The sequence below is a fragment of the Salvelinus fontinalis genome, chromosome 38 (assembly GCF_029448725.1).
Source record: "Salvelinus fontinalis isolate EN_2023a chromosome 38, ASM2944872v1, whole genome shotgun sequence".
NCBI lineage: Eukaryota > Metazoa > Chordata > Actinopteri > Salmoniformes > Salmonidae > Salvelinus > Salvelinus fontinalis.
In genome coordinates, this window is record NC_074702.1 from 8,004,935 (window position 1) to 8,024,993 (window position 20,059).

The 20,059-nt window shown below is 46.1% G+C and overlaps 2 protein-coding genes across 2 annotated transcripts; both read right to left on the reverse strand.

The window, feature by feature from the left end:
• Nucleotides 1-616: 616 nt before the first annotated feature.
• Nucleotides 617-8,558, reverse strand: LOC129838133 (pyruvate dehydrogenase [acetyl-transferring]-phosphatase 1, mitochondrial-like). The gene is made up of 9 exons (XM_055904874.1): nucleotides 8,472-8,558; nucleotides 6,417-6,743; nucleotides 5,616-5,783; nucleotides 5,323-5,534; nucleotides 4,380-4,461; nucleotides 4,164-4,258; nucleotides 3,879-4,047; nucleotides 3,220-3,438; nucleotides 617-3,022 (listed from the first exon to the last, which is right to left on the reverse strand). Exons 2-9 carry the CDS (start codon nucleotides 6,663-6,665, stop codon nucleotides 2,642-2,644), a joined length of 1,575 nt encoding a protein of 524 aa, XP_055760849.1. The 5' UTR covers nucleotides 6,666-6,743; nucleotides 8,472-8,558; the 3' UTR covers nucleotides 617-2,641.
• Nucleotides 8,559-8,978: 420 nt separating this feature from the next.
• On the reverse strand, nucleotides 8,979-20,040 carry LOC129838130 (meckelin-like). The gene is made up of 28 exons (XM_055904870.1): nucleotides 19,810-20,040; nucleotides 19,272-19,360; nucleotides 18,827-18,917; nucleotides 18,606-18,705; nucleotides 18,184-18,250; nucleotides 18,014-18,085; nucleotides 17,670-17,732; nucleotides 17,380-17,534; nucleotides 17,108-17,216; nucleotides 16,933-17,019; nucleotides 16,579-16,644; nucleotides 16,111-16,264; nucleotides 15,898-16,018; nucleotides 15,695-15,800; nucleotides 15,544-15,600; nucleotides 15,351-15,449; nucleotides 15,067-15,165; nucleotides 14,685-14,774; nucleotides 13,353-13,452; nucleotides 13,124-13,269; nucleotides 12,555-12,695; nucleotides 12,372-12,452; nucleotides 12,109-12,225; nucleotides 11,885-12,001; nucleotides 11,474-11,581; nucleotides 10,531-10,633; nucleotides 9,706-9,848; nucleotides 8,979-9,612 (listed from the first exon to the last, which is right to left on the reverse strand). Exons 1-28 carry the CDS (start codon nucleotides 19,994-19,996, stop codon nucleotides 9,532-9,534), a joined length of 2,949 nt encoding a protein of 982 aa, XP_055760845.1. The 5' UTR covers nucleotides 19,997-20,040; the 3' UTR covers nucleotides 8,979-9,531.
• Nucleotides 20,041-20,059: the final 19 nt, after the last annotated feature.

The following is a 20,059-nucleotide window of genomic DNA, read 5'->3' on the forward strand; positions in this document are numbered from 1 at the left end:
TGTGTAAGGGATCTTCCAATAAGGTTCTCTGACTACTAGCGCCATCTAGTGGCTGACAATGGACTCGTCTGAGTTACTGACTGACTCCACCGCAGAATGAGTGCAGTGTGAACATAATATGAACCAGACTGGTTACATTACAAGGACTCTCCTTGCTATCAAAGTAGCCAAAAAAAGCACCACTGATTAATGATCAAACTACACAAACTAGAAGATAACTCCGTTTCAGGCAGACAGGGACACAGATTAAGCCTAGTCCAGAGCTGCAAAGCAATAGGGGGTTTTTGTTGGGGAGAGTGCGGAGCGAGAAGGTGAGCTGTACTCTGTACTGCCTTGGTCACTGTGGCCGCGTGTGACTAGGAGAATCTGTCAGAGAAATTACCATGACCTGAACACACAAATACACACCAGTGTAACTTGACACCTCGCTGGCTGACCTCTGGAATGGACTCAGTCTGCCTTGACCTTCTGAGAGCACCACCGGCACACAGTCCGGTCTGACCACATTCCAGGGGTGTGGCAGGAGAGAGTTAAAGACAGAGGCACTGCAGAACAGCACAACCAGGCAGCAATACGTACAGACAGGCAGAACAAAATCTAACATGTGTAGTAGCCATTGTGTGTAGTCAGTGTTTTATTAAAAGTTTCCAAATACAAAAAAACTTTAATCTCAAGCCCAAATAGGTAAAGACACTGTACATACATACCTGTCACATCTCATATAATTGTGGATAAATACCTGCGACATATTAAAAGTTGCATAAATAACCTTCAAGTATTCAGCCAGCGTCCAGACAGAGCCACCTTCAGCTTTACATTCTATCCTCTCCTAAATATACACCACCATAAGATAAACAACCTCCTATTATGCACACCCTTCATTTGACCTATAAAAGCCTAGAACCACACCACCATGGTTAGTGTCCTACCAACAATGACTAAGTCTGTCTCTGTTTCAGTCACTCCTGGAGGTTTGGCATGAACATGACAGGAGATGGTTACAGTTCAATTCCTAATTCCATGGTTACCTCAGACAGAGATCTGACACCAGGCTAGCAATGAATCACTGGTAAAAACTAAAAAGTTCACTTTTTAAAACATTTTTGATAAAATACACACCATGTAAGCATGATGACGTTAGTATACCATATCCCCCCGTATGAGCGTATAATTGTCAAAAAACCGAGAGGTTCAACCACTATGTTCCTTTGAAACATGTATACTCCGCAACCCTAAAACAATAAGCGTCTGATCACACTCCCCTCTCTCTCTCTCCTCTACAGAATACCACCACTCCTTCAGTCTGCTGTAGAATCAGACACACTCAGCGCATAACAAACCTGATTGCTTTGGGTGAGTAGTTGTGATAGAGGTGTTGGATCTAAAGCCTGCACACTACGTAGCTCTACTGGTTCCTATCTTAGTGACGCCGTCTGTCTCAGAGAAATAAAATCTGCTTTATAGACACAGGCAGTTATTCCTCGCTAAGGTTGACAAAACAGTCAACGTTTGAAATCCGATTAAAAACATTTTAAATAAACATTATTCAAAATATAAGATAACAAGAAGTGTGCCTGGGAGCTCTTGGCTGTCTGTCTGTAACAAGTATAAAGGACACTGATCCATCCAATGACAGAACACAGACAGACAGAGCCCTACTACGTAACAGCAGAGCCATGCGGTAGAGCCAGGATGGAGGCCAGTTGCAGCTCTAGAGCAAGACAGATGCTGCAACTGCACAGCACAGATTCTGTGATATGAAAGAGGGATGTTTGTAGAGTAGACAGGCCAGATTGAACAAACACAAAGGCTGCCACCGTATCATTACCTCAATGCTCAGACAACATAGTTATAAAGCAGCAAACTCTTTTGGCACAGATGAAAGTTTCCTACGGGCAGAGACTGTGACAGATGAAACACAGATGAAAGTTTCCTATGGGCAGGGACTGTGACAGATGAAACACAGATGAAAGTTTCCTATGGGCAGAGACTGTGACAGATGAAACACAGATGAAAGTTTCCTACGTGCAGAGACTGTGACAGATGAAACACAGATGAAAGTTTCCTATGGGCAGAGACTGTGACAGATGAAACACAGATGAAAGTTTCCTACGGGCAGAGACTGTGACAGATGAAACACAGATGAAAGTTTCCTATGGGCAGAGACTGTGACAGATGAAACACAGATGAAAGTTTCCTACGGGCAGAGACTGTGACAGATGAAACACAGATGAAAGTTTCCTACGGGCAGAGACTGTGACAGAGCAGAGCAGCTGCAGGGAAGTTGATCAAATATCCTTTAAAAGCTTCATACACACACAAGGCCACAAAAGAGCCAACTTGTCATCAGTTTCAGCAAGCCTTTCAACAATCCACATGACCAGGACTGTGTGCTCACATGTGCACATACTGTACACGCACCTCTTCAATAACAATCCTAAAATAAGGAGTCCGAAGGTAGACAGTCCTCCCTCTGCAGGGTTAGTCCATAAACAGTATGTTTTGTGCACGTTTGGTAAAATAAAAATTAGGGCTTAACCATGTGTCTGTAGCAAGACCCAGTCCTCACATCAGTGTTTTTCCTCCTAGAAAGTAAACTTCCTGTTCATGTCCACGTTCCCCTCTGATAGGCTGAGCTGGCTCAGGACTCCCCCCCTTGGCGCTGGTGTCCAACCACGTGTGGGTTGAACTGTGTGATGATGATGGTGATGTCGTCACGGTACATGCGGGCCAGTTCCTCAGGGAGAGACAGCATCTTGGACAGCGTCTCGTGGTCCACTGCTCCAAACTCATTGTTGCCCACCGCGTGGCGAATCAGGTGGGTGGCAGCGTTCTGGTCCTGGAACGCCAAGGAGGCACGGGCCTTCCTCTCAGCCAGCAGCCCCTGCATCTGTCCCAGGGTGACATGGTAACCCCCCACGGTGAGGGGCTGGCGCTGGTGGACCCCCGTTAGATACTCCCCTACGATCCGGACCACCTCCTGTCGGTGGAGCGTCTCCCACAGCCCGTCTGTACCCAGCACCTGCGGAGGAGCGACAAAGACCCTTAGTTAACAAAAGGAAACTTCTAACTACATAACTTCAGATATAGTTATGTGTTAATGGAGCACAATGCAAGTTTCTGTTCAAGAAAAGACAACAAAGCCTTATCAATCAATCAATGAATGAACAAAATCATGAATTGGTCAATCAGTCAATTGACCAATCCTTTGTCTCTCACCAGGAAGCGGTCCTGAGGTCGGAGGCGGTGGTGTGTGATCTCAGGCTCGGCCGTGAGGTAGGGAGGGGTGTGGTAATTGGGGGGGATGAACTTGGTGTGTTCGTTGTCATGGAGCTGGTCTGGTCCTGACTCCAACACACCTCGCTGCAAGTCAATGCTCCACTTGAACTTCACATCTCCAAATGCACGGAACGGCATCAGCAGGCCCAACAACCGGTCCTGACAGAGGGAGAGAAAGAGATAGAGGACATATGTTTGTTTTTACTTTATGTTTAACTGACCTGCTGTGCCACCATTCTCTCTGGATGTGTAACGGTACTGACCTGCTGTGCCACCGTTCTCTCTGGATGTGTAACGGTACTGACCTGCTGTGCCACCATTCTCTCTGGGTGTGTAACGGTACTGACCTGCTGTGCCACCGTTCTTTCTGGATGTGTAACGGTACTGACCTGCTGTGCCACCGTTCTCTCTGGATGTGTAACGGTACTGACCTGCTGTGCCACCGTTCTCTCTGGATGTGTAACGGTACTGACCTGCTGTGCCACCGTTCTCTCTGGATGTGTAACGGTACTGACCTGCTGTGCCACCGTTCTCTCTGGATGTGTAACGGTACTGACCTGCTAATCCACCATTCTCTCTGGATGTGTAACGGTACTGACCTGTCGTACGACAGTCTTCTTCTCAGAGGGGGGGTGCTCCCCCTGGATGCGGGCCACCTCATTCTCATTCTGGGCGTTGTGGTCGTTGGAGAGCGTGTGAGCGCTGAACGAGCCGTCCTCCTCCTGGACCCCCAGCACTGCCCGGCCGTCGCCCGTGTTCGCTACATACCTACACAACCACAGTCAGAGGTTTCAGACACTCAGTCAGAGCAGACAGATGTAGACCAGGCAGTACATATGGGAGCCAACAGAGAGAGATCAGTGGCTGTGGACTAGAGTACGTACAGGTCGGATCCATCGATGTGAGCTACGCAGGCAGTCGCTCCAGAGAAGGCCACTCTCAGAACCCAGTAGTGGAGGAAGGAATTGGCATCTCCCACCTGGACAACACAACATAGGGATCAGCACTACACATTTATACCCAGGGCTGGATACTATGGTAACACAGAGACATCGATGGACAGAGGATAGAAGTCAAGGGGATAGAACACGGTCTCCCACCTGAGCCTCCAGAGACAGGTCACTGTCCAGTCTCTTAAAGGCACTCAGCAACGCCTCTCTGGGCCCTAGGCTCTCCCCTGGACTGGGAACACAATCACATACAATCAACTCCAACACTGAATAATGACCCATGTTTAATAACATTACTGATGCATCCTTATTACCCCATGCCTGTTGAGGTCTATGACTTGCTGTGTGTGTGTGTGTGTGTGTGTGTGTGTGTGTGTGTGTGTGTGTGTACCTGCTGAGGTCTATGAGTTCCTGTGTGTGTGTGTGTGTGTGTGTGTGTGTGTACCTGCTGAGGTCTATGAGTTCCTGTATGTGTGTGTGTGTGTGTGTGTGTGTCTGCTGAGGTCTATGAGTTCTTGTGTGTGTGTGTGTACCTGCTGAGGTCTATGAGGTCCTGTGTGTGTGTGTGGTGGGTACCTGCTGAGGTCTATGAGTTCCTGTGTGTGTGTGTGTGTGTGTGTACCTGCTGAGGTCTATGAGTTCCTGTGTGTGTGTGTGTGTAACGGATGTGAAATGGCTAGCTAGTTAGCGGGTACGCGCTAGTAGCATTTCAATCAGTTACGTCACTTGCTCTGAGACTTTAAGTAAGGTTGCCCCTTGCTCTGCAAGGGCCGCGGCCTTTGTGGAGCGATGGGTAACGATGCTTCGTGGGCAACCGTTGTTGATGTGTGCAGAGGGTCCCTGGTTCGCGCCCGTGTCGGGGCGAGGGGACGGTTTAAAGTTTGAACTGTTACATGTGTGTGTGTGTGTGTGTGTGTGTGTGTGTACCTGCTGAGGTCTATGAGTTCCTGTGTGTGTGTGTGTGTTTGTACCTGCTGAGGTCTATGAGTTCCTGTGTGTGTGTGTGTGTGTGTGTGTGTGTGTGTGTGTGTGTGTGTGTGTGTGTGTGTGTGTGTGTGTGTGTGTGTGTGTGTGTGTGTGTGTGTGTGTGTACCTGCTGAGGTCTATGAGTTCCTGCCAGTAGGTTCTGAGGCTGTTGAAGTACATAGTCTGTGCCTCCCTGGTGAAGTAGTCGTTGGGGTGTTTGTGCCACTGCAGGATGGGGCTGAGGGGTCTGCCTGCCTCTACTGCCGACTCCAGCTCACACAGGGTCTCATGGGGCATCAAGGACATGGCTACGTAGTAGAACAACCTCTCACTCAGCGCCTGAGAAACAGACAGGTAGATGTTTTAACTGCACATCAAAATTAACTCGCAGATTATATACAATGACAGCAGAAACTTTACCTGTGCACAGGCACAGCCCGCATGGCCGTCGAACACTCCCAGCAGCATCCCCCGCGTCTGCAGACAGGTGGCAGCGCTGCGCCGGTCCTCGATGGGTGCGTTGGCAGGCAGCTGGTTACTGTCAAACCCCATCACCGACGACACATTCTTACCATCAAACTCTGGAACCTAGAACCAAAGCACACACTCATATTGTTATGGTCTCAGCGCAATCGTGAAGCTGTACTCGTTGTGTGTAAATGTGTGTATCGTCCGCTACTACCTTGAAGCTGTACTCATTGTGTTTAAATGTGTGTATCGTCCGCCCCTACCTTGAAGCTGTACTCGTTGTGTGTAAATGTGTGTATCGTCCGCCCCTACCTTGAAGCTGTACTCATTGTGTGTAAATGTGTGTATTGTCCGCCCCTACCTTGAAGCTGTACTCGTTGTGTGTAAATGTGTGTATCGTCCGCCCCTACCTTGAAGCTGTACTCGTTGTGTGTAAATGTGTGTATCGTCCGCCCCTACCTTGAAGCTGTACTCGTTGTGTGTAAATGTGTGTATCGTCCGCTACTACCTTGAAGCTGTACTCGTTGTGTGTAAATGTGTGTATCGTCCGCCCCTACCTTGAAGCTGTACTCGTTGTGTGTAAATGTGTGTATCGTCCGCTACTACCTTGAAGCTGTACTCGTTGTGTGTAAATGTGTGTATCGTCCGCCCCTACCTTGAAGCTGTACTCGTTGTGTGTAAATGTGTGTATCGTCCGCCCCTACCTTGAAGCTGTACTCATTGTGTGTAAATGTGTGTATCATCCGCCCCTACCTTGAAGCTGTACTCGTTGGCTTTGAGGATTGAGTTGACCTGTGGGGGGGTGAGATTGTAGCTGTGGAGGTCAGGGCTCCTCCTATAGCCACGCACGGGCATGGCTGTCGGCCATATGGGGTGGGGCTGCGACGAGGTGGGCCGGTGGGAGGTGGGGCGGCAGGGGGGCTGCCGTTGGCATGGGAACAGGAAGGAACCCCAGAGCTTCGCCCGAGGGAAGCCTCGGAACAGCTGTGATGTCACGGGCATGGTGGCTCGCTCTGGGCACACACACTCTCAGAGCACCGCCACACACACACTCTCAGAGCAGCGCCAAAACTCCTACACCTACGGGAGACACCAGGAATTATGAGCTATGGGCAAAAATGCAGATTGTATCATCTGTATCATTCAGTCAACACAACCACGGCTTACTATGGCATTTTGATTGTGTACACACCTCTCATTCAGTCAGTGTACATAAATTACAGACACGTAGTAACAGAGCTCTCGACAAAGGTACCATTACAGATCAATACAAACAAAAGTGACATGCAAATAACATAACGGCTCAAGACAAGTAGTTTTATCTTCCAACTGTATTTATTTTGATTGTGTGGTGGGAGCTGGAACCAGTGACCTTGCTACAAGGAAACCTCCTGTGCAATAAAGGTCTGAGCCTCTTGGCAGAGGCTTTATTATGCTTTGAGGCAGATTGCACTCCAACAATGGAACACTGCATTCCAGTACTCTAGCTGACTAGTGTGACAGACTGGCACTAGGTTGCCAGGCTGTGTTGCCCCATAAAAGAGCCTTGCACCTCTACAGCAGTGGTTCTCAAACCTCTCCTCAGATGTTTCACAATTTAGATCTAGCTCTAAACTAGCTCACCTGATTCACCTATACAAAGGCTTGATGATTAGTTGACAAGTTGAATCAGGTGTGCTAGTTCTGGAATAGATCAAATACATGGAATGGCTCGAGGTCCCAAGGACAGATTTGAGACCCGGTGTGCTACAGTGGTCGGCCACGGCTAGTCGTCTTCCAGGCTGTGTTGCTTCATGAAAGAGCCTTGCCCCTCTACAGGGGTCAGCCACCGCTAGTTGCCTGACAGACTATATATATTCCTGTGAAGCGGCTCTGACATTTGCTCACTCCTGAAAGCCCAATCTTGTCCTACTGAACTAGATTCTCTCTTAACGGCATAGGCTATCCCTCTCTCTGCCCTTTCCCGCCTCCTAGATTAGGACCCCAGGGAGAGGAGCTACTGCTATTGTAACAGCTAATGGGGTTCCTAATAAAACATTTAAAAAATACAATAATTAAAGGGGCAATCAGCAGTTGTTAAATTACTGATATGGACCCATTGATTCTTGAAGAATATAACTTAGAAATGCCTTGATCTTAGTTCAGCATGGATGGTCAGTCCTTGCATCCATAGCTCTGTCTATGAATTTGAGAGTAGATACATTTCTCCAGCCCTATCTCTCAGCAATTTACCGAAACAGGGGCCGGGATTTCGCTTTCTTATTGTTTCTACTGCTGATTGACGCTTTAATCTAGTTATTTGTAGCAAAGGGGTAATGCGTGCAGCTGCCTTTATCGGTCGAAAGAGACCCAGGCACGGCTGAAATACACGTAACCACCCGGTACTAGTTAAAATACCGCTCAAACCTCCAGTCTATAACCAGTGACCACGGCCTATCCCTGGCTAGGCCTGACTGCTATTGATTTGCCATATTGTTTACAGTACAGTTCAGAGTCAGTTTTCTTTGTACTTAGATTAAATCGACATTACATAGTTCCCAATAGCGAATAATCCCAAATACAAGCCAGCACATTGTTACGTATTAATTTGATGGGCCGACAGTCTACTCTACTGCTGGGTAGTAACGTTGGCTAGCGATGATCTAACTATGCGTCACCGCAAGTCAGCTAAAAACACCACTCCTCCTTCAGTCCTTGTACATTACTGTCACCGTAACAAAGCTCACAACATAACAGAAGTTAGTTATCAATCCATTAACACATACTGCACAATAGTAACATGCCAAATACATTTATCTAGCCACCGACCTTATTCTCTGAGTTTACTATTTCGTTTTCCTACGCTACCCACCCTCCTGCATCTCTCTCCAGCTCACAATATACTAAACGCTGATTGGCTCACCTCTCTGAAAGAGAGTTGACTGGCTTGTTAACCCTTTGCACGCTGCTGGGGTTGTGTGACAGACTTTCAAGCACCAACATGATGTCAAGATCTCTATTCATCATGAACTATTTGCAAAATAACACCCAGTGTAGTAAAGGAACAGGTGAACGGAACCTGCTGGCTGCAGCTCCTACTGGCCCTGGAGCAGAGCCTACTCTGTTATCTAGTTTTATAGCACCATAATGTCATCACACTTCAGCAGAAGAGATATTTGCTGGCACGTTAGGTTAGTAATTGATGATGCCACTACAGCAGCCAATAGCTAATGTGTAGGTGGTTTTAAGTACCACAATCCATCTACCTTCACCTCCCTCCATCTTCTCTCTCCAACTACAGGGCCAATAACAGAGGAAGCGAATGAAGAGACAATATAAAATCAGACACATTGTTTTAATTTGTAAAAACATATCACATAGAAAAACTGAATTACAAAATGTACATCATCGACCCTGTGAAGAACATGTACAAAATACTGTGTAAACAAGTAGAAAAGCATTTGTCAAAATAAAAGAGGCTGCCAAAGCTGTAAACAAAACAATTAAACCGCGCTAGTCACACAGCTACCAATGCTAACAAGGCATGGCATACTATAGTCTATACCACTCAAGCTCAACTGGACCAGTTCCACTGCTTTTTTCAGATTTAGAGCTGGGACACCAGGTGGGTGTAATTAATTATCAGGTAGAACAGAAAACTAGCAGGCTCCAGACCTCATAGGATAAGAGTTGAATACCCCTGTCACACTTTTTCTCCATCTCTAGCAAACACAGCTGATTGATCAAATTGCATTCTAAACTGAAGATCATGATTAGTTGATTATTGGAGTCAGGTGTGTTAGCTGGGGCAAAACTGTGACACCAATCAGGCCCGAGAACTGGAATTGACTGCGCCTGGTCTATACTTTCGCCATTCTGACAGCAGAAACTAGATCAGGAATCTCTGGTCCACCAATGTTTTGTTGGCCAGGTTTCTCCGCCCAATACCGTTACGGATTAACCGAAATATCTAGAATAGAAAATAAATAAAATGTTATTTTTTGCTGTTATACAACTAACACAAACAAACAAAGACAGGTACAAGTACACCCACAATACTGACCATTTGCTGTACGTATGTGAGTACGCCTGCCAGTATGAAGCTCTGTGCTCCCAGGTCGACCACACAGAAGAAGAGCGTGTCAAAGATCAACAGAGTGGCTTCATTTCCATAGAACAGCACGTCACTGAACGAATGGGACTCATCTGTCAGAGTTGAATAAAGACATATTTCAGAGGTCATACAGGTGTACAGGCTTGTTCACAGACCACACTGCCATTTATCTGCAGCCCACACAGTGTGTGTAATGTAGTAATATAGACAGCATGTTACTGTTGTATCTGCCATGTTTTGAGATATATACAGTACCAGTCAAAAGTTGACACACTCAAGGGTTTTACTTTATTTTTTACAATTTTCTACATTATAGAATAATAGTGAAGACATCAAAACTATGAAATAACACATATGGAATCATGAAGTAACCAAAAAAGTGTTAAACAAATCAAAATATATTTTATATTTGAGATTCTTCAAAGTAGACACCTGTTAATTGAAATGCATTCCAGGTGACTACCTCATGAAGCTGGTTGAGAGAAGTTCAAGAGTGTACAGAGCTGTCATCAAGGGAAAGGATGGCTACTTTGAAGAATCTCAAATATATTTTGATTTGTTTAACACATTTTTGGTTAGTACATGATTCAATGTGTTATTTCATAGTTTTGAAGTCTTCACTATTATTCTACAATGTAAAAATTAAGAAAAACCCTTGGATGAGTAGGTGTGTCCAAACTTTTGACTGGTACTGTATATACATATAAACTATTGGAACCAAGATTGAAAAAGAAGTGATGTTGGCACAAGATGGAGGAAAGGCTGCAGCATAACCGTTGTAGAAGATGCTCTTGTCCATAGGCTCCATGAACTCCATCCCTATGACTCTCTCAAAAAACAGTTTGTCTCTCACAACGTATTCCATGTCCCGATGGGCCTACAGAGAATACAACATAACATCAGGAAAGGGTATGCGTGAAAATATTTAGGCAGTTCCCAGGAAGTGACTCATGGTGTGTTGTGTGTGTGGTATGTTGATATCTTACATGGTCTATGACAGATCCTAGGAAACGGTTCATGGTGTGGTATGTTGATATCTTACATGGTCTATGACAGATCCTAGGAAACGGTTCATGGTGTGGTATGTTGATATCTTACATGGTCTATGACAGATCCTAGGAAACGGTTCATGGTGTGGTATGTTGATATCTTACATGGTCTATGACAGATCCTAGGAAACGGTTCATGGTGTGGTATGTTGATATCTTACATGGTCTATGACAGATCCTAGAAAACGGTTCATGGTATGTTGATATCTTACATGGTCTATGACAGATCCTAGGAAACGGTTCATGGTGTGTGGTATGTTGATATCTTACATGGTCTATGACAGATCCTAGGAAACGGTTCATGGTGTGGTATGTTGATATCTTACATGGTCTATGACAGATCCTAGGAAACGGTTCATGGTGTGGTATGTTGATATCTTACATGGTCTATGACAGATCCTAGGAAACGGTTCATGGTGTGGTATGTTGATATCTTACATGGTCTATGACAGATCCTAGGAAACGGTTCATGATGTGGTATGTTGATATCTTACATGGTCTATGACAGATCCTAGGAAACGGTTCATGGTGTGTGGTATGTTGATATCTTACATGGTCTATGACAGATCCTAGGAAACGGTTCATGGTGTGTGGTATGTTGATATCTTACATGGTCTATGACAGATCCTAGGAAACGGTTCATGGTGTGTGGTATGTTGATATCTTACATGGTCTATGACAGATCCTAGGAAACGGTTCATGGTGTGGTAGGCTTTGGTGCTCTGGTCAAAGGGGTGTCCCGAGGCTGCGTCCACCAACCGCGACGGTCCATTTCTCTGTTAGAGACAAACACAGATATACCTTTGAACAAGGTAAATATTTCCATGCCCTTGAGTGTACCTGACCCATCGAACTCTACGAAGTAATCTGAAATTATAAATCATGAAATGTGTTGTAACCTGAAATAATATGAAAACTGTGACAACTACCTTTTAAAAAGCTTCAGACAGAGGCACGTTCAAAGTGGTACAACGTAACAGAATATTCTGATAGAAACACATTGCATAGAACAGACATGAATATCTTTCCTGTTGATTATGATGACCTCAATCAACACACACAGACACACACAGCCCCACCCTGCTGAGGGGCTCCAGGATGCGGTCGTACTGCAGGCGTAGGCGGCTGGTGATGGAGATCTGGAAGGTCTGAGTGTCTGTGTTGGGAAGGAGACCTCTCTGACCACACAGAGACTCCTACAGGGAGAGAGAGGGAGAAAGGGTTGAATAGCTTTTTATATCGGAACGAAATACACACATCCCAATTCCACACCCACACACTCTCTGTCTCTCTGTGTACGTACAGCCTCTCTCTTGAGGTTGAAGTTCATCTCCTCCATGTTGGTGTCAGCGTGGCCGTGGACGGAGCGCCCGTGGATGTAGTAACCAAAACACCTGTGGGACAGCAGCAGCACCGAGATCTAAGACAGAAGAAAAATGTTGTTTAAATGACTGATAGCATTAAAACAGCAGCAGTTCATCAGCCCATCTCACTTTTACAAAATGTGCACGGCAGCTGAGACACACACACACACACACTGTACATGCTGGTGAGAGTGATACTCACGTTGCTGATGGAGCATAGGTCCACAAACTGACGGATCTTATCCTCCACAAAACGCTCATGAAACGCAGTGAAGAAAATGATCTGCAGAGAGAAAGTGAAAGACACACAGTGAGAAAGCCTGTCCAGATACCCACTCTGGTAACAGGTCCGACCAACGTCTGCAGTTCATAGGGGTTTACCTACCTGCAGCAGTCCAATGCAGAGCCAGAGGGTGGCGGCCAGGCCATAGCGCAGCGTCAGGCTGTAGGGAGGGGAATAGGACTGAGGGGGGCGCTGGAGATCTGACCAGGGGTCCCTAAAGGCCAGACTGGAGAAGCCAACCACCTAGATACACAGGGAGAGAGAAAGAGAGAGCAACAGAGTCACAGAGAGAGCGTTTAGAAAGTGATTTGAAATGTATCAGGGGAGAGTGCTGCCATTTCTCTGATGGGAAAGAGAGAGTCACAGAGAGAGAGAGACAGAGAGGCAGAGAGAGACATAGACACAGAGGGATAGACAAGGAGACAGAGACAGAGACACAGACAAGGAGACAGAGAGAGACAGAGACAAGGAGACAGAGAGAGACAGAGACACAGAGGGACAGACAGAGACAACGAGACACAGACAAGGAGACAGAGAGAGACAGAGACACAGAGGGACAGACAGAGACAGCGAGACACAGACAAGGAGACACAGAGATACAGAGACACAGACAGAGAGACACAGAGACTCAGACAAGGAGACAGAGAGCGGGAAGGAAGATGTGTGTGTACCTCCAGTAGGAAAAGCACAGCCATGATCTGGAAGGTGGGGCTGATCTTGCGTATGGTCTGAATCTCATTCCACTCGTTGGCCACAAAGTAGGTCCTCCAGATGCTGACAGGAGAAGGGTTGTGCTTCGCCTCACCGTTGCCATTGCCTTGCAACAACCCAAATCATGGTCACTTCTAATTCAGAGAGACAGAGGGGTAAACTACTTTCAGAGAAAAGGGGACTACGTACCCTGGATGGTCTTGTTGGCTTTGCCGCGCGGTCTCTCCCAGTCTATGAAGAAGATATCCACTGACAATTGCTGGATCAGCTTATGGAGAAACTGCACAGTCTGGATGACAGGAAGACAATTTAGACCAGTGGTATTCAAACTTTTTCAGCAGGGATCCCATTTCTTTCGGCAGAATTTCTCGTGACCCCACCCCAAATCTAATGACCGATATATCGATATCGGCCAATAATTCCATTGCTATTCGATAAATAGGATGAAAAAGGCAAATATGTTCCCTTTTTCCACCCAACTTTATTATTAGGATTAGGAGGCTCCAACACAAGGTTACCACAGGAAAGTGGGAAATCACTTCCTCAGCAAAACCTCTTACTATCCAAATCTGCATATGCTTCAGGGAAGAGAACAGAGTTGTGAAGTAGTACAGATCCATGAACACGTTACTGCTCAGCTGCCCCGTAAAACACAAGGGTTATTCTTTGACTGTGCATGTTTATGTTAATGTTGTGTTCCGAACGTTGGGTCAGAATCTGTGTGTGGGTTTGGGTGTGTGCATGTGTGTTAAGTCATGTGGTGTTCCTAGGTGTGGATTGATGAGGCCTTCAGATCTTCTATTATGCCATTGGCACCTATGCCGCCGCCTTGGCAAAAACTGTCCGAAAAATATAGTTTATTCTCCATAAGATTTGTTTAATGAAATTGTGAAATAAAAGATAATTAGGATCCTTGGCATCCTAACAATGATAGTCAGAGGAGTTGGACTGCAAGTTTCAACAGATTCACCTATATTAACACCAGTCCTATTTTCCTGACAGTTTTCCTATAGGTGTGCCACAAAGCGGTATCCTTAGCGTTGGCACACAAAACAGAAAAGTATTACAATTTTGGAACTAGATGTTCATGCACATGTTTGGGGACGTTACAGCATGTTATCCCCCCACCAGTGGTGAGAACCTGCTCTAGCTCTTACTACCATCATCTATGCCTTAGTTGGTTTTAGGTGGTATGAACTAATTTATATACTTACACAACCTTAAAAATCTGTAAATGGATATTTTACATCAACAAATAACATTCAATAAATTTTATCTCTTACAAAATTAGGAGAACCAATATAAATAATTTACTAAATCACATTTAATTTTTCAAATAATCTGTACTGTACGCCCATTTAAAAAATATATATATATAATACTTTTTTAAAACTTGGCGACCCCACTGCAATTCCCCCGCGCCCACACTAGGGGTCGCTCCCTCGACTTTGAATACCACAATTTTAGACAAATAGAAGCATACACATAACACAAGCTGTCAACAGGGTGGGATGGCCTCACCTTGAGAGCGAAGGCACAGCCCACATACGCCACAAACCTCTCCTCCTGCAGACCTGGTAACGGTAGCAGCACTGACACAAAATGCTGGGCCTAGACACACACACACACACACACACGTTTGAATGTTTTTAATGTTCTTGTGTGGGAGGGGGAGAGGAAAAGAGGAGGGGAGGAGAAGAGAAAGACTTGCCTCCACCGTCTGAGTGTGCAGCCCAGGAGAAGAAAGAAGAGAAAAACCTTGAATAAAATCAGAATCTGTATAGACAGGAGTAAAGACCAGAGACAGGTCAGAGGTAAAGGTGTACAAGAGAGGGACAGGTCTGTTAGTGTGTGGGGGGGGGGGGCTGTGGTGTGGTGTGTGTCTGTGGGGGTCTCCGTCTACCTTATAGAAGATGAGCCAGTACAGGCCTGTTCCCACGGTGATGAAGAAGAAGACGTTAGCCAGATCACCAGCGTAAAACAACAGGAACTTCAATACGGTCTGAGAGCAAGAAAAGGAGGGGTGAGAGACAGAGAAAAATAGAGAAGAAGAGGCAGAGAGAGAGAGAGAGAGAGAGAGAGAGAGAGAGAGAGGTCAGGGAAAATATATGACAAACATGCAATCGAATTCTACATTTAAATAAATGCATTTGGGTGTTTAAAGGTTACAGGTTAAAGGTCAGGTACCTCCATGTCAATGAGAGGAGAGCCAATCCTCCTCTTCCAGCTGGCTGTCTTCACCAGGGAATACAGAACAGAAACGCCACCCAACACACCTAGGGCGATCTACACACACACACACACTAATCATTATGGTCTTCACTATACATGCAATCGCAACAGCATTACCCTTCTCGTTCTCTGCCCCCTGGTTACTCACATCAGTCTTCATGTGAGCCTCAGTCTGGTCCATCTCATAGTCCACAGCAAACGACACCTAGAACACACACAAGTTACAGTGGGATCAGGGATGTGTGTGTGTGCTGTGATAGGCGTGTGTGATGTCTTTGTGTGTGCGATGTGTTACTCACAGAGACAGTCTGTGTGTTTGGGGCAGTGATGAGGACGTCTGAGTAGGTCACAGAGAGGAGAGGAGGGAACACCTGTCCCTTCTGAGTCCCTGGCACCAGCTGAAACCTATGTCACAAATACATACATACATGTTTTCACACCCTGCTAACATTGATGAATGCATGTATTCCTACATGGATGTGTGTTTGTGTGTGCAACTCACCCAATCCTGATGCTGCTTGCGATGCGTATGACTTTTGGCAGAGAGCCGAGGCTCTTCTCTCTCCCACTCAGAGTGTCCACCAGTAACACACGTCTCGATAGGTACCAGTCGTTCAAGTTACCTACACACACACACACACACACACACACGTTATTCAAGATACTTGTTGAGGGAGAAAGGATTTAAAACAAATGTACCCCCTCCCACATTCACCCCGGTTGATGAACTTCCTGTTGTATTCTTGGTTGAGGTTGCGTGTGGGGAGGGGGAGCAGTCTCCTGTCCTCTCCTCGGCTCAGATCCACAAACACATCGTAGAATAAAGGCTCAGCATAAACACGCAACAGGTCTGCTACGGAGAGAACACACTACACACACAGACACATACGTAATAGAATTGGCGCTAAGTGAGAACGCAAAACAACTGTCACCATGAGAAAACACCACAGCACATGTTGACGAGATAGAGACAGGGCTTGACTTGGGCAGGAGTTCACCGGAGCTGAGTCCCGGCACCTCAAATGTTCTACTGCTCGGGCTCCTGTTCCTCTTATAGAATATTACCTCAAAAGTATTGTGGAGCTTCTGCACCTAAATACTGTATAAACAGTAGTGGCATCCAAAATGATTACCGGAACCTATTTCAGTCCAAGTCAAGCACTGGATAGAGGTAGAAACTCACAGTCTCCTGGTAGGCCGTGCCAAAGGTGTAAGCTGCCTCCTGTCTCCTGGCGGTGTCTGGACAGAGCTGGGAGAGGAGACAGTCACTTTCCTCATGTCAAAACTAATAATGATAACGACTGATCTATGACTGAGCTGTATCATGAAACACTGGCGTCTCAACACTGGAACCAACAGTGTGATGGAAAGAAGAACACCTTTAGGCTAGACTTGTGTGTCACTCAGGGCTCTGCTCCCAACTTCAGGTCGTTACAAATATTACTACAGTAGACAGCTCAGCTTGAAGGTCAATATGAATGTGGCAATGCAAGACTAACCTTCACTAGTCAGGCTCAAGATGAACTTCCTGTTTTACCTGCAGGTTGTTTCCTCCCACTTTCTCCCATTGGAGGAAGTCTCCTCTGGCGTTGTAGACAGCAGCCACTAGGTTGATGTCTGTATTCTGAGAAAGAGAGACAACCCATGTACAATCGGAGTGATCATCATAGGTGTTATGGTAATAGTGTTGGGTCAATGTGTGTGTTACGGACCCTGTTGCGTCCCTTGAAGCTGAATCCAGTGGGAAGTGGCTCTGTCTGCAGCACGCGGTTGGCCAGACCCGGCTGGTCCCCGTAGTAAAGCCATGGGAGATTGGCTCTCCTAAAGTCACAGGGGCAGGAATGGACAGTTCCATTGACTGATCTACTCCAGATTTGACATCATTGGTTGAAAACAGTGGTTAGAGACTCCAGAGCAAGAGTAGATCTTCGGAAGATGTTTTAGGGGTTATAGGTTAGGGGTCAGGAAAAGGGTTAGAGGTTACCAGTAGGATATGTCCTGTGTAGATCCCAGGGCTGCGGTAGCTCTGAAGATGGTGTTGTAGAGACCACAGGCATCGTTGACCACGCTGCTGAAGGAGTGCATGTTCATCACACACATGTTCCCCAATGCCTGGCATGCTGTCAGGTTAGTATACACCTGTACAACGCACACATACCAACACAGTCAGGTCAGAGAACACCTGCAGGACACACACCACACACACGGACAAGTGCACATAGATCGTCCAGGGACAGAAAGGTGAACAGGTATTTGAGAGACTGTATATTTTACCAAGCAGGCAGCTGCTGAAGAGTAGAGGTTTGTGGAGAACCATGCTGATTGCACAGGAAGGGACTACAGGGGGAACATAACAAACAGTGTTACAGTGTTACTATAACTCCACAGTCACATAACTACAGCAGGCTCACTGATGCTCTGGGCCCAGTTTTTCAAAAATTACAGTATCTACCTGGATTTCACCTATCGGATAGGAATAAAACAGAAATAGAATGAATACAATGGAATACCCCATTCAAGTAAATTATTCGTTCTATTTCTATGCATTTAATCTTATCCGATAGACAAAATCCAGATAGATAACATTTGAAAAACTGGGCCCTGTTGTGTTGACTTACCAGCTCGGCATAGTTGATGTTTGGGTTCACAGCTGTAGGGAGGTTGTTTGGAGGGAAACACATACCTCCAGCCTGTAAAGAAACACGACATATGATTCACAGATGCTCTAGACTTGTATTTCATTTTAAACCCATATGTCACACACGCGTATTATAGAGGGTGGGCTCACTAGGATGTTGGAACCACACATACAGGACTGCGAGGTGTTGATGAGGGAAGCCTGGCATCTCCGACACCTGAGACAAGAGAGCAGAGTCAGACAGAGACAGACAGAAACAGACAGACAGCCAGAGACAGTCAGACAGACAGACAGTAAACGGTTCAATCAGCAGAATCTTAACAAGTCATGCCATCTGAGAGTTTAGAGCAGAGACAGACAGAGACAGTAAGACAGACAGACAGTAAACGGTTCAATCAGCAGAATCTTAACAAGTCATGCCATCTGAGAGTTTAGAGCAGACAGCCAGAGACAGTCAGACAGAGACAGACAGTAAACGGTTCAATCAGCAGAATCTTAACAAGTCATGCCATCTGAGAGTTTAGAGCAGAAATATCAGTTGTTCTGCAGGAAGACTTGGCTGTGTCTGGTACCTGTCTCCGTAGCTGTCAGGGGCTGAGAGGGCAGGCTCAGCTCCATTGCACACCTCACACCTGGCCTCTTCCAGAGGGTTCCCCTGGACATCCCGCTCCACTACAGTACAACAATACAGCATTAGCATCACACAGCGGCGCACCATAAACGCCGTCACATCCCCTGTAGATGTGGCTCCTCCAGCTGCTGTCTAACCCAGTATACTCCCAGTTTTACTCACCCAGTATACTCCCAGACGGGCACTGACAGGTTCCCTGCTCAGTCAGACTGCCCGGACAGAGGATACACCCATAGCCATCCTCTGTTACTGCCTACAGGAGACAGGCAGAACAACACATGCAGTTCAGCACCAGTGGAGGCTGCTGAGGGGAGAACAGCTCATAATAATGGCTGGAACGTAGCAATGGAATGGCATTAAACACATAAAAACCATGTGTTTGATGTATTTGATACCATTCCACTTATTCCGCTCCAGCCATTACCATGAGCTGTCCTCCCCAACTCCGGTGCCACCAACCTCATGTGTTCAGCACACTTGCCAGGACAATCTGTATTGACTGAGACCTTTAAACTGGTCGGTGAATGATAAATCAATTGAAATAGCTGATTTTGTAATGAATTATTTGGTGTGATGTACTGTCTAGTAGTATGGAATAAGAACATACAGGTTTTTCTAGTGGACACTGCTGACAGGTGATGGAAGCTCCGTTGGTGGCGAGAACTCTGAACCCAGTCACACATTCACAAGACAGACCTGATGAAGGAGGAGAGGGTAATTGGTTAACACAAGAGATTATAACAGTAGACACAGCTGTAGGTTACGTTGTAAACCATCAGTGCCATTTCTCTCAGCAAACAATACCTGCAGCAATCTTATTGACTGATGAACCAGCTAACATAGTCTACATATAGGACAATGCAACTAGCAGGCCAGTTTACACTATATTAGCTGCATTATTATCCAATTTTAACCAGCTAGTTAGCCAGGTGGTTTACTGCAATTACATTCCTCCCCTATGATTCGCTACTGCTGTATTTAGGTACTATTTAGCAAAGATGGTTGAGCCTGCTCTATTCTTACACGTAACGTTTTAAACAACGCGATTGACTCTATAACAAACCCGGACTGGAGTAGATTAGCGTACTGCTAATAAGGTAGCCCGTCAGTCACAGTATAACCAACAACACCATTGATAAACGCACCAGTTGCACTTGTACACTGGTTCGGTCCGCATTTCACACAGGACTGACTGGAGATGTCGTAGAACTGTTCCACGCCGCAGTCTGAAGGACGCTGAAACGAAATCGTAAACTGCTGGGAGTGAAGTAAGTTTGATTTTATTGTTAGAAATAGTGCCAATCCGCACACAAGTAGCATCCCCGTTGCCATGGTAGAGAAACTGACTTCCTGTTATTTTACCCACAACCCCTTCTGTCTTTTGGGGCGTGCTCG

Bases quoted from the DNA above. Each gene is read 5' to 3' on its own strand.
- LOC129838133 (XM_055904874.1), bottom strand. From the start codon at position 6,665: ATGCCCGTGACATCACAGCTGTTCCGAGGCTTCCCTCGGGCGAAGCTC. The intron at 4,462-5,322 runs GTACACACACAC...TTGTGTTCCCAG, and splicing joins GAACTCATAGACCTCAGCAG to TCCAGGGGAGAGCCTAGGGC. The intron at 3,439-3,878 runs GTCAGTACCGTT...TCCCTCTGTCAG, and splicing joins AGAAGACTGTCGTACGACAG to GACCGGTTGTTGGGCCTGCT.
- LOC129838130 (XM_055904870.1), bottom strand. From the start codon at position 19,996: ATGGCAACGGGGATGCTACTTGTGTGCGGATTGGCACTATTTCTAACA. The intron at 15,601-15,694 runs GTGAGTAACACA...TGTGTGTTCTAG, and splicing joins CAAACACACAGACTGTCTCT to GTGTCGTTTGCTGTGGACTA. The intron at 12,696-13,123 runs GTACACACACAT...CTGTGTATCTAG, and splicing joins CTGTGCTTTTCCTACTGGAG to GTGGTTGGCTTCTCCAGTCT.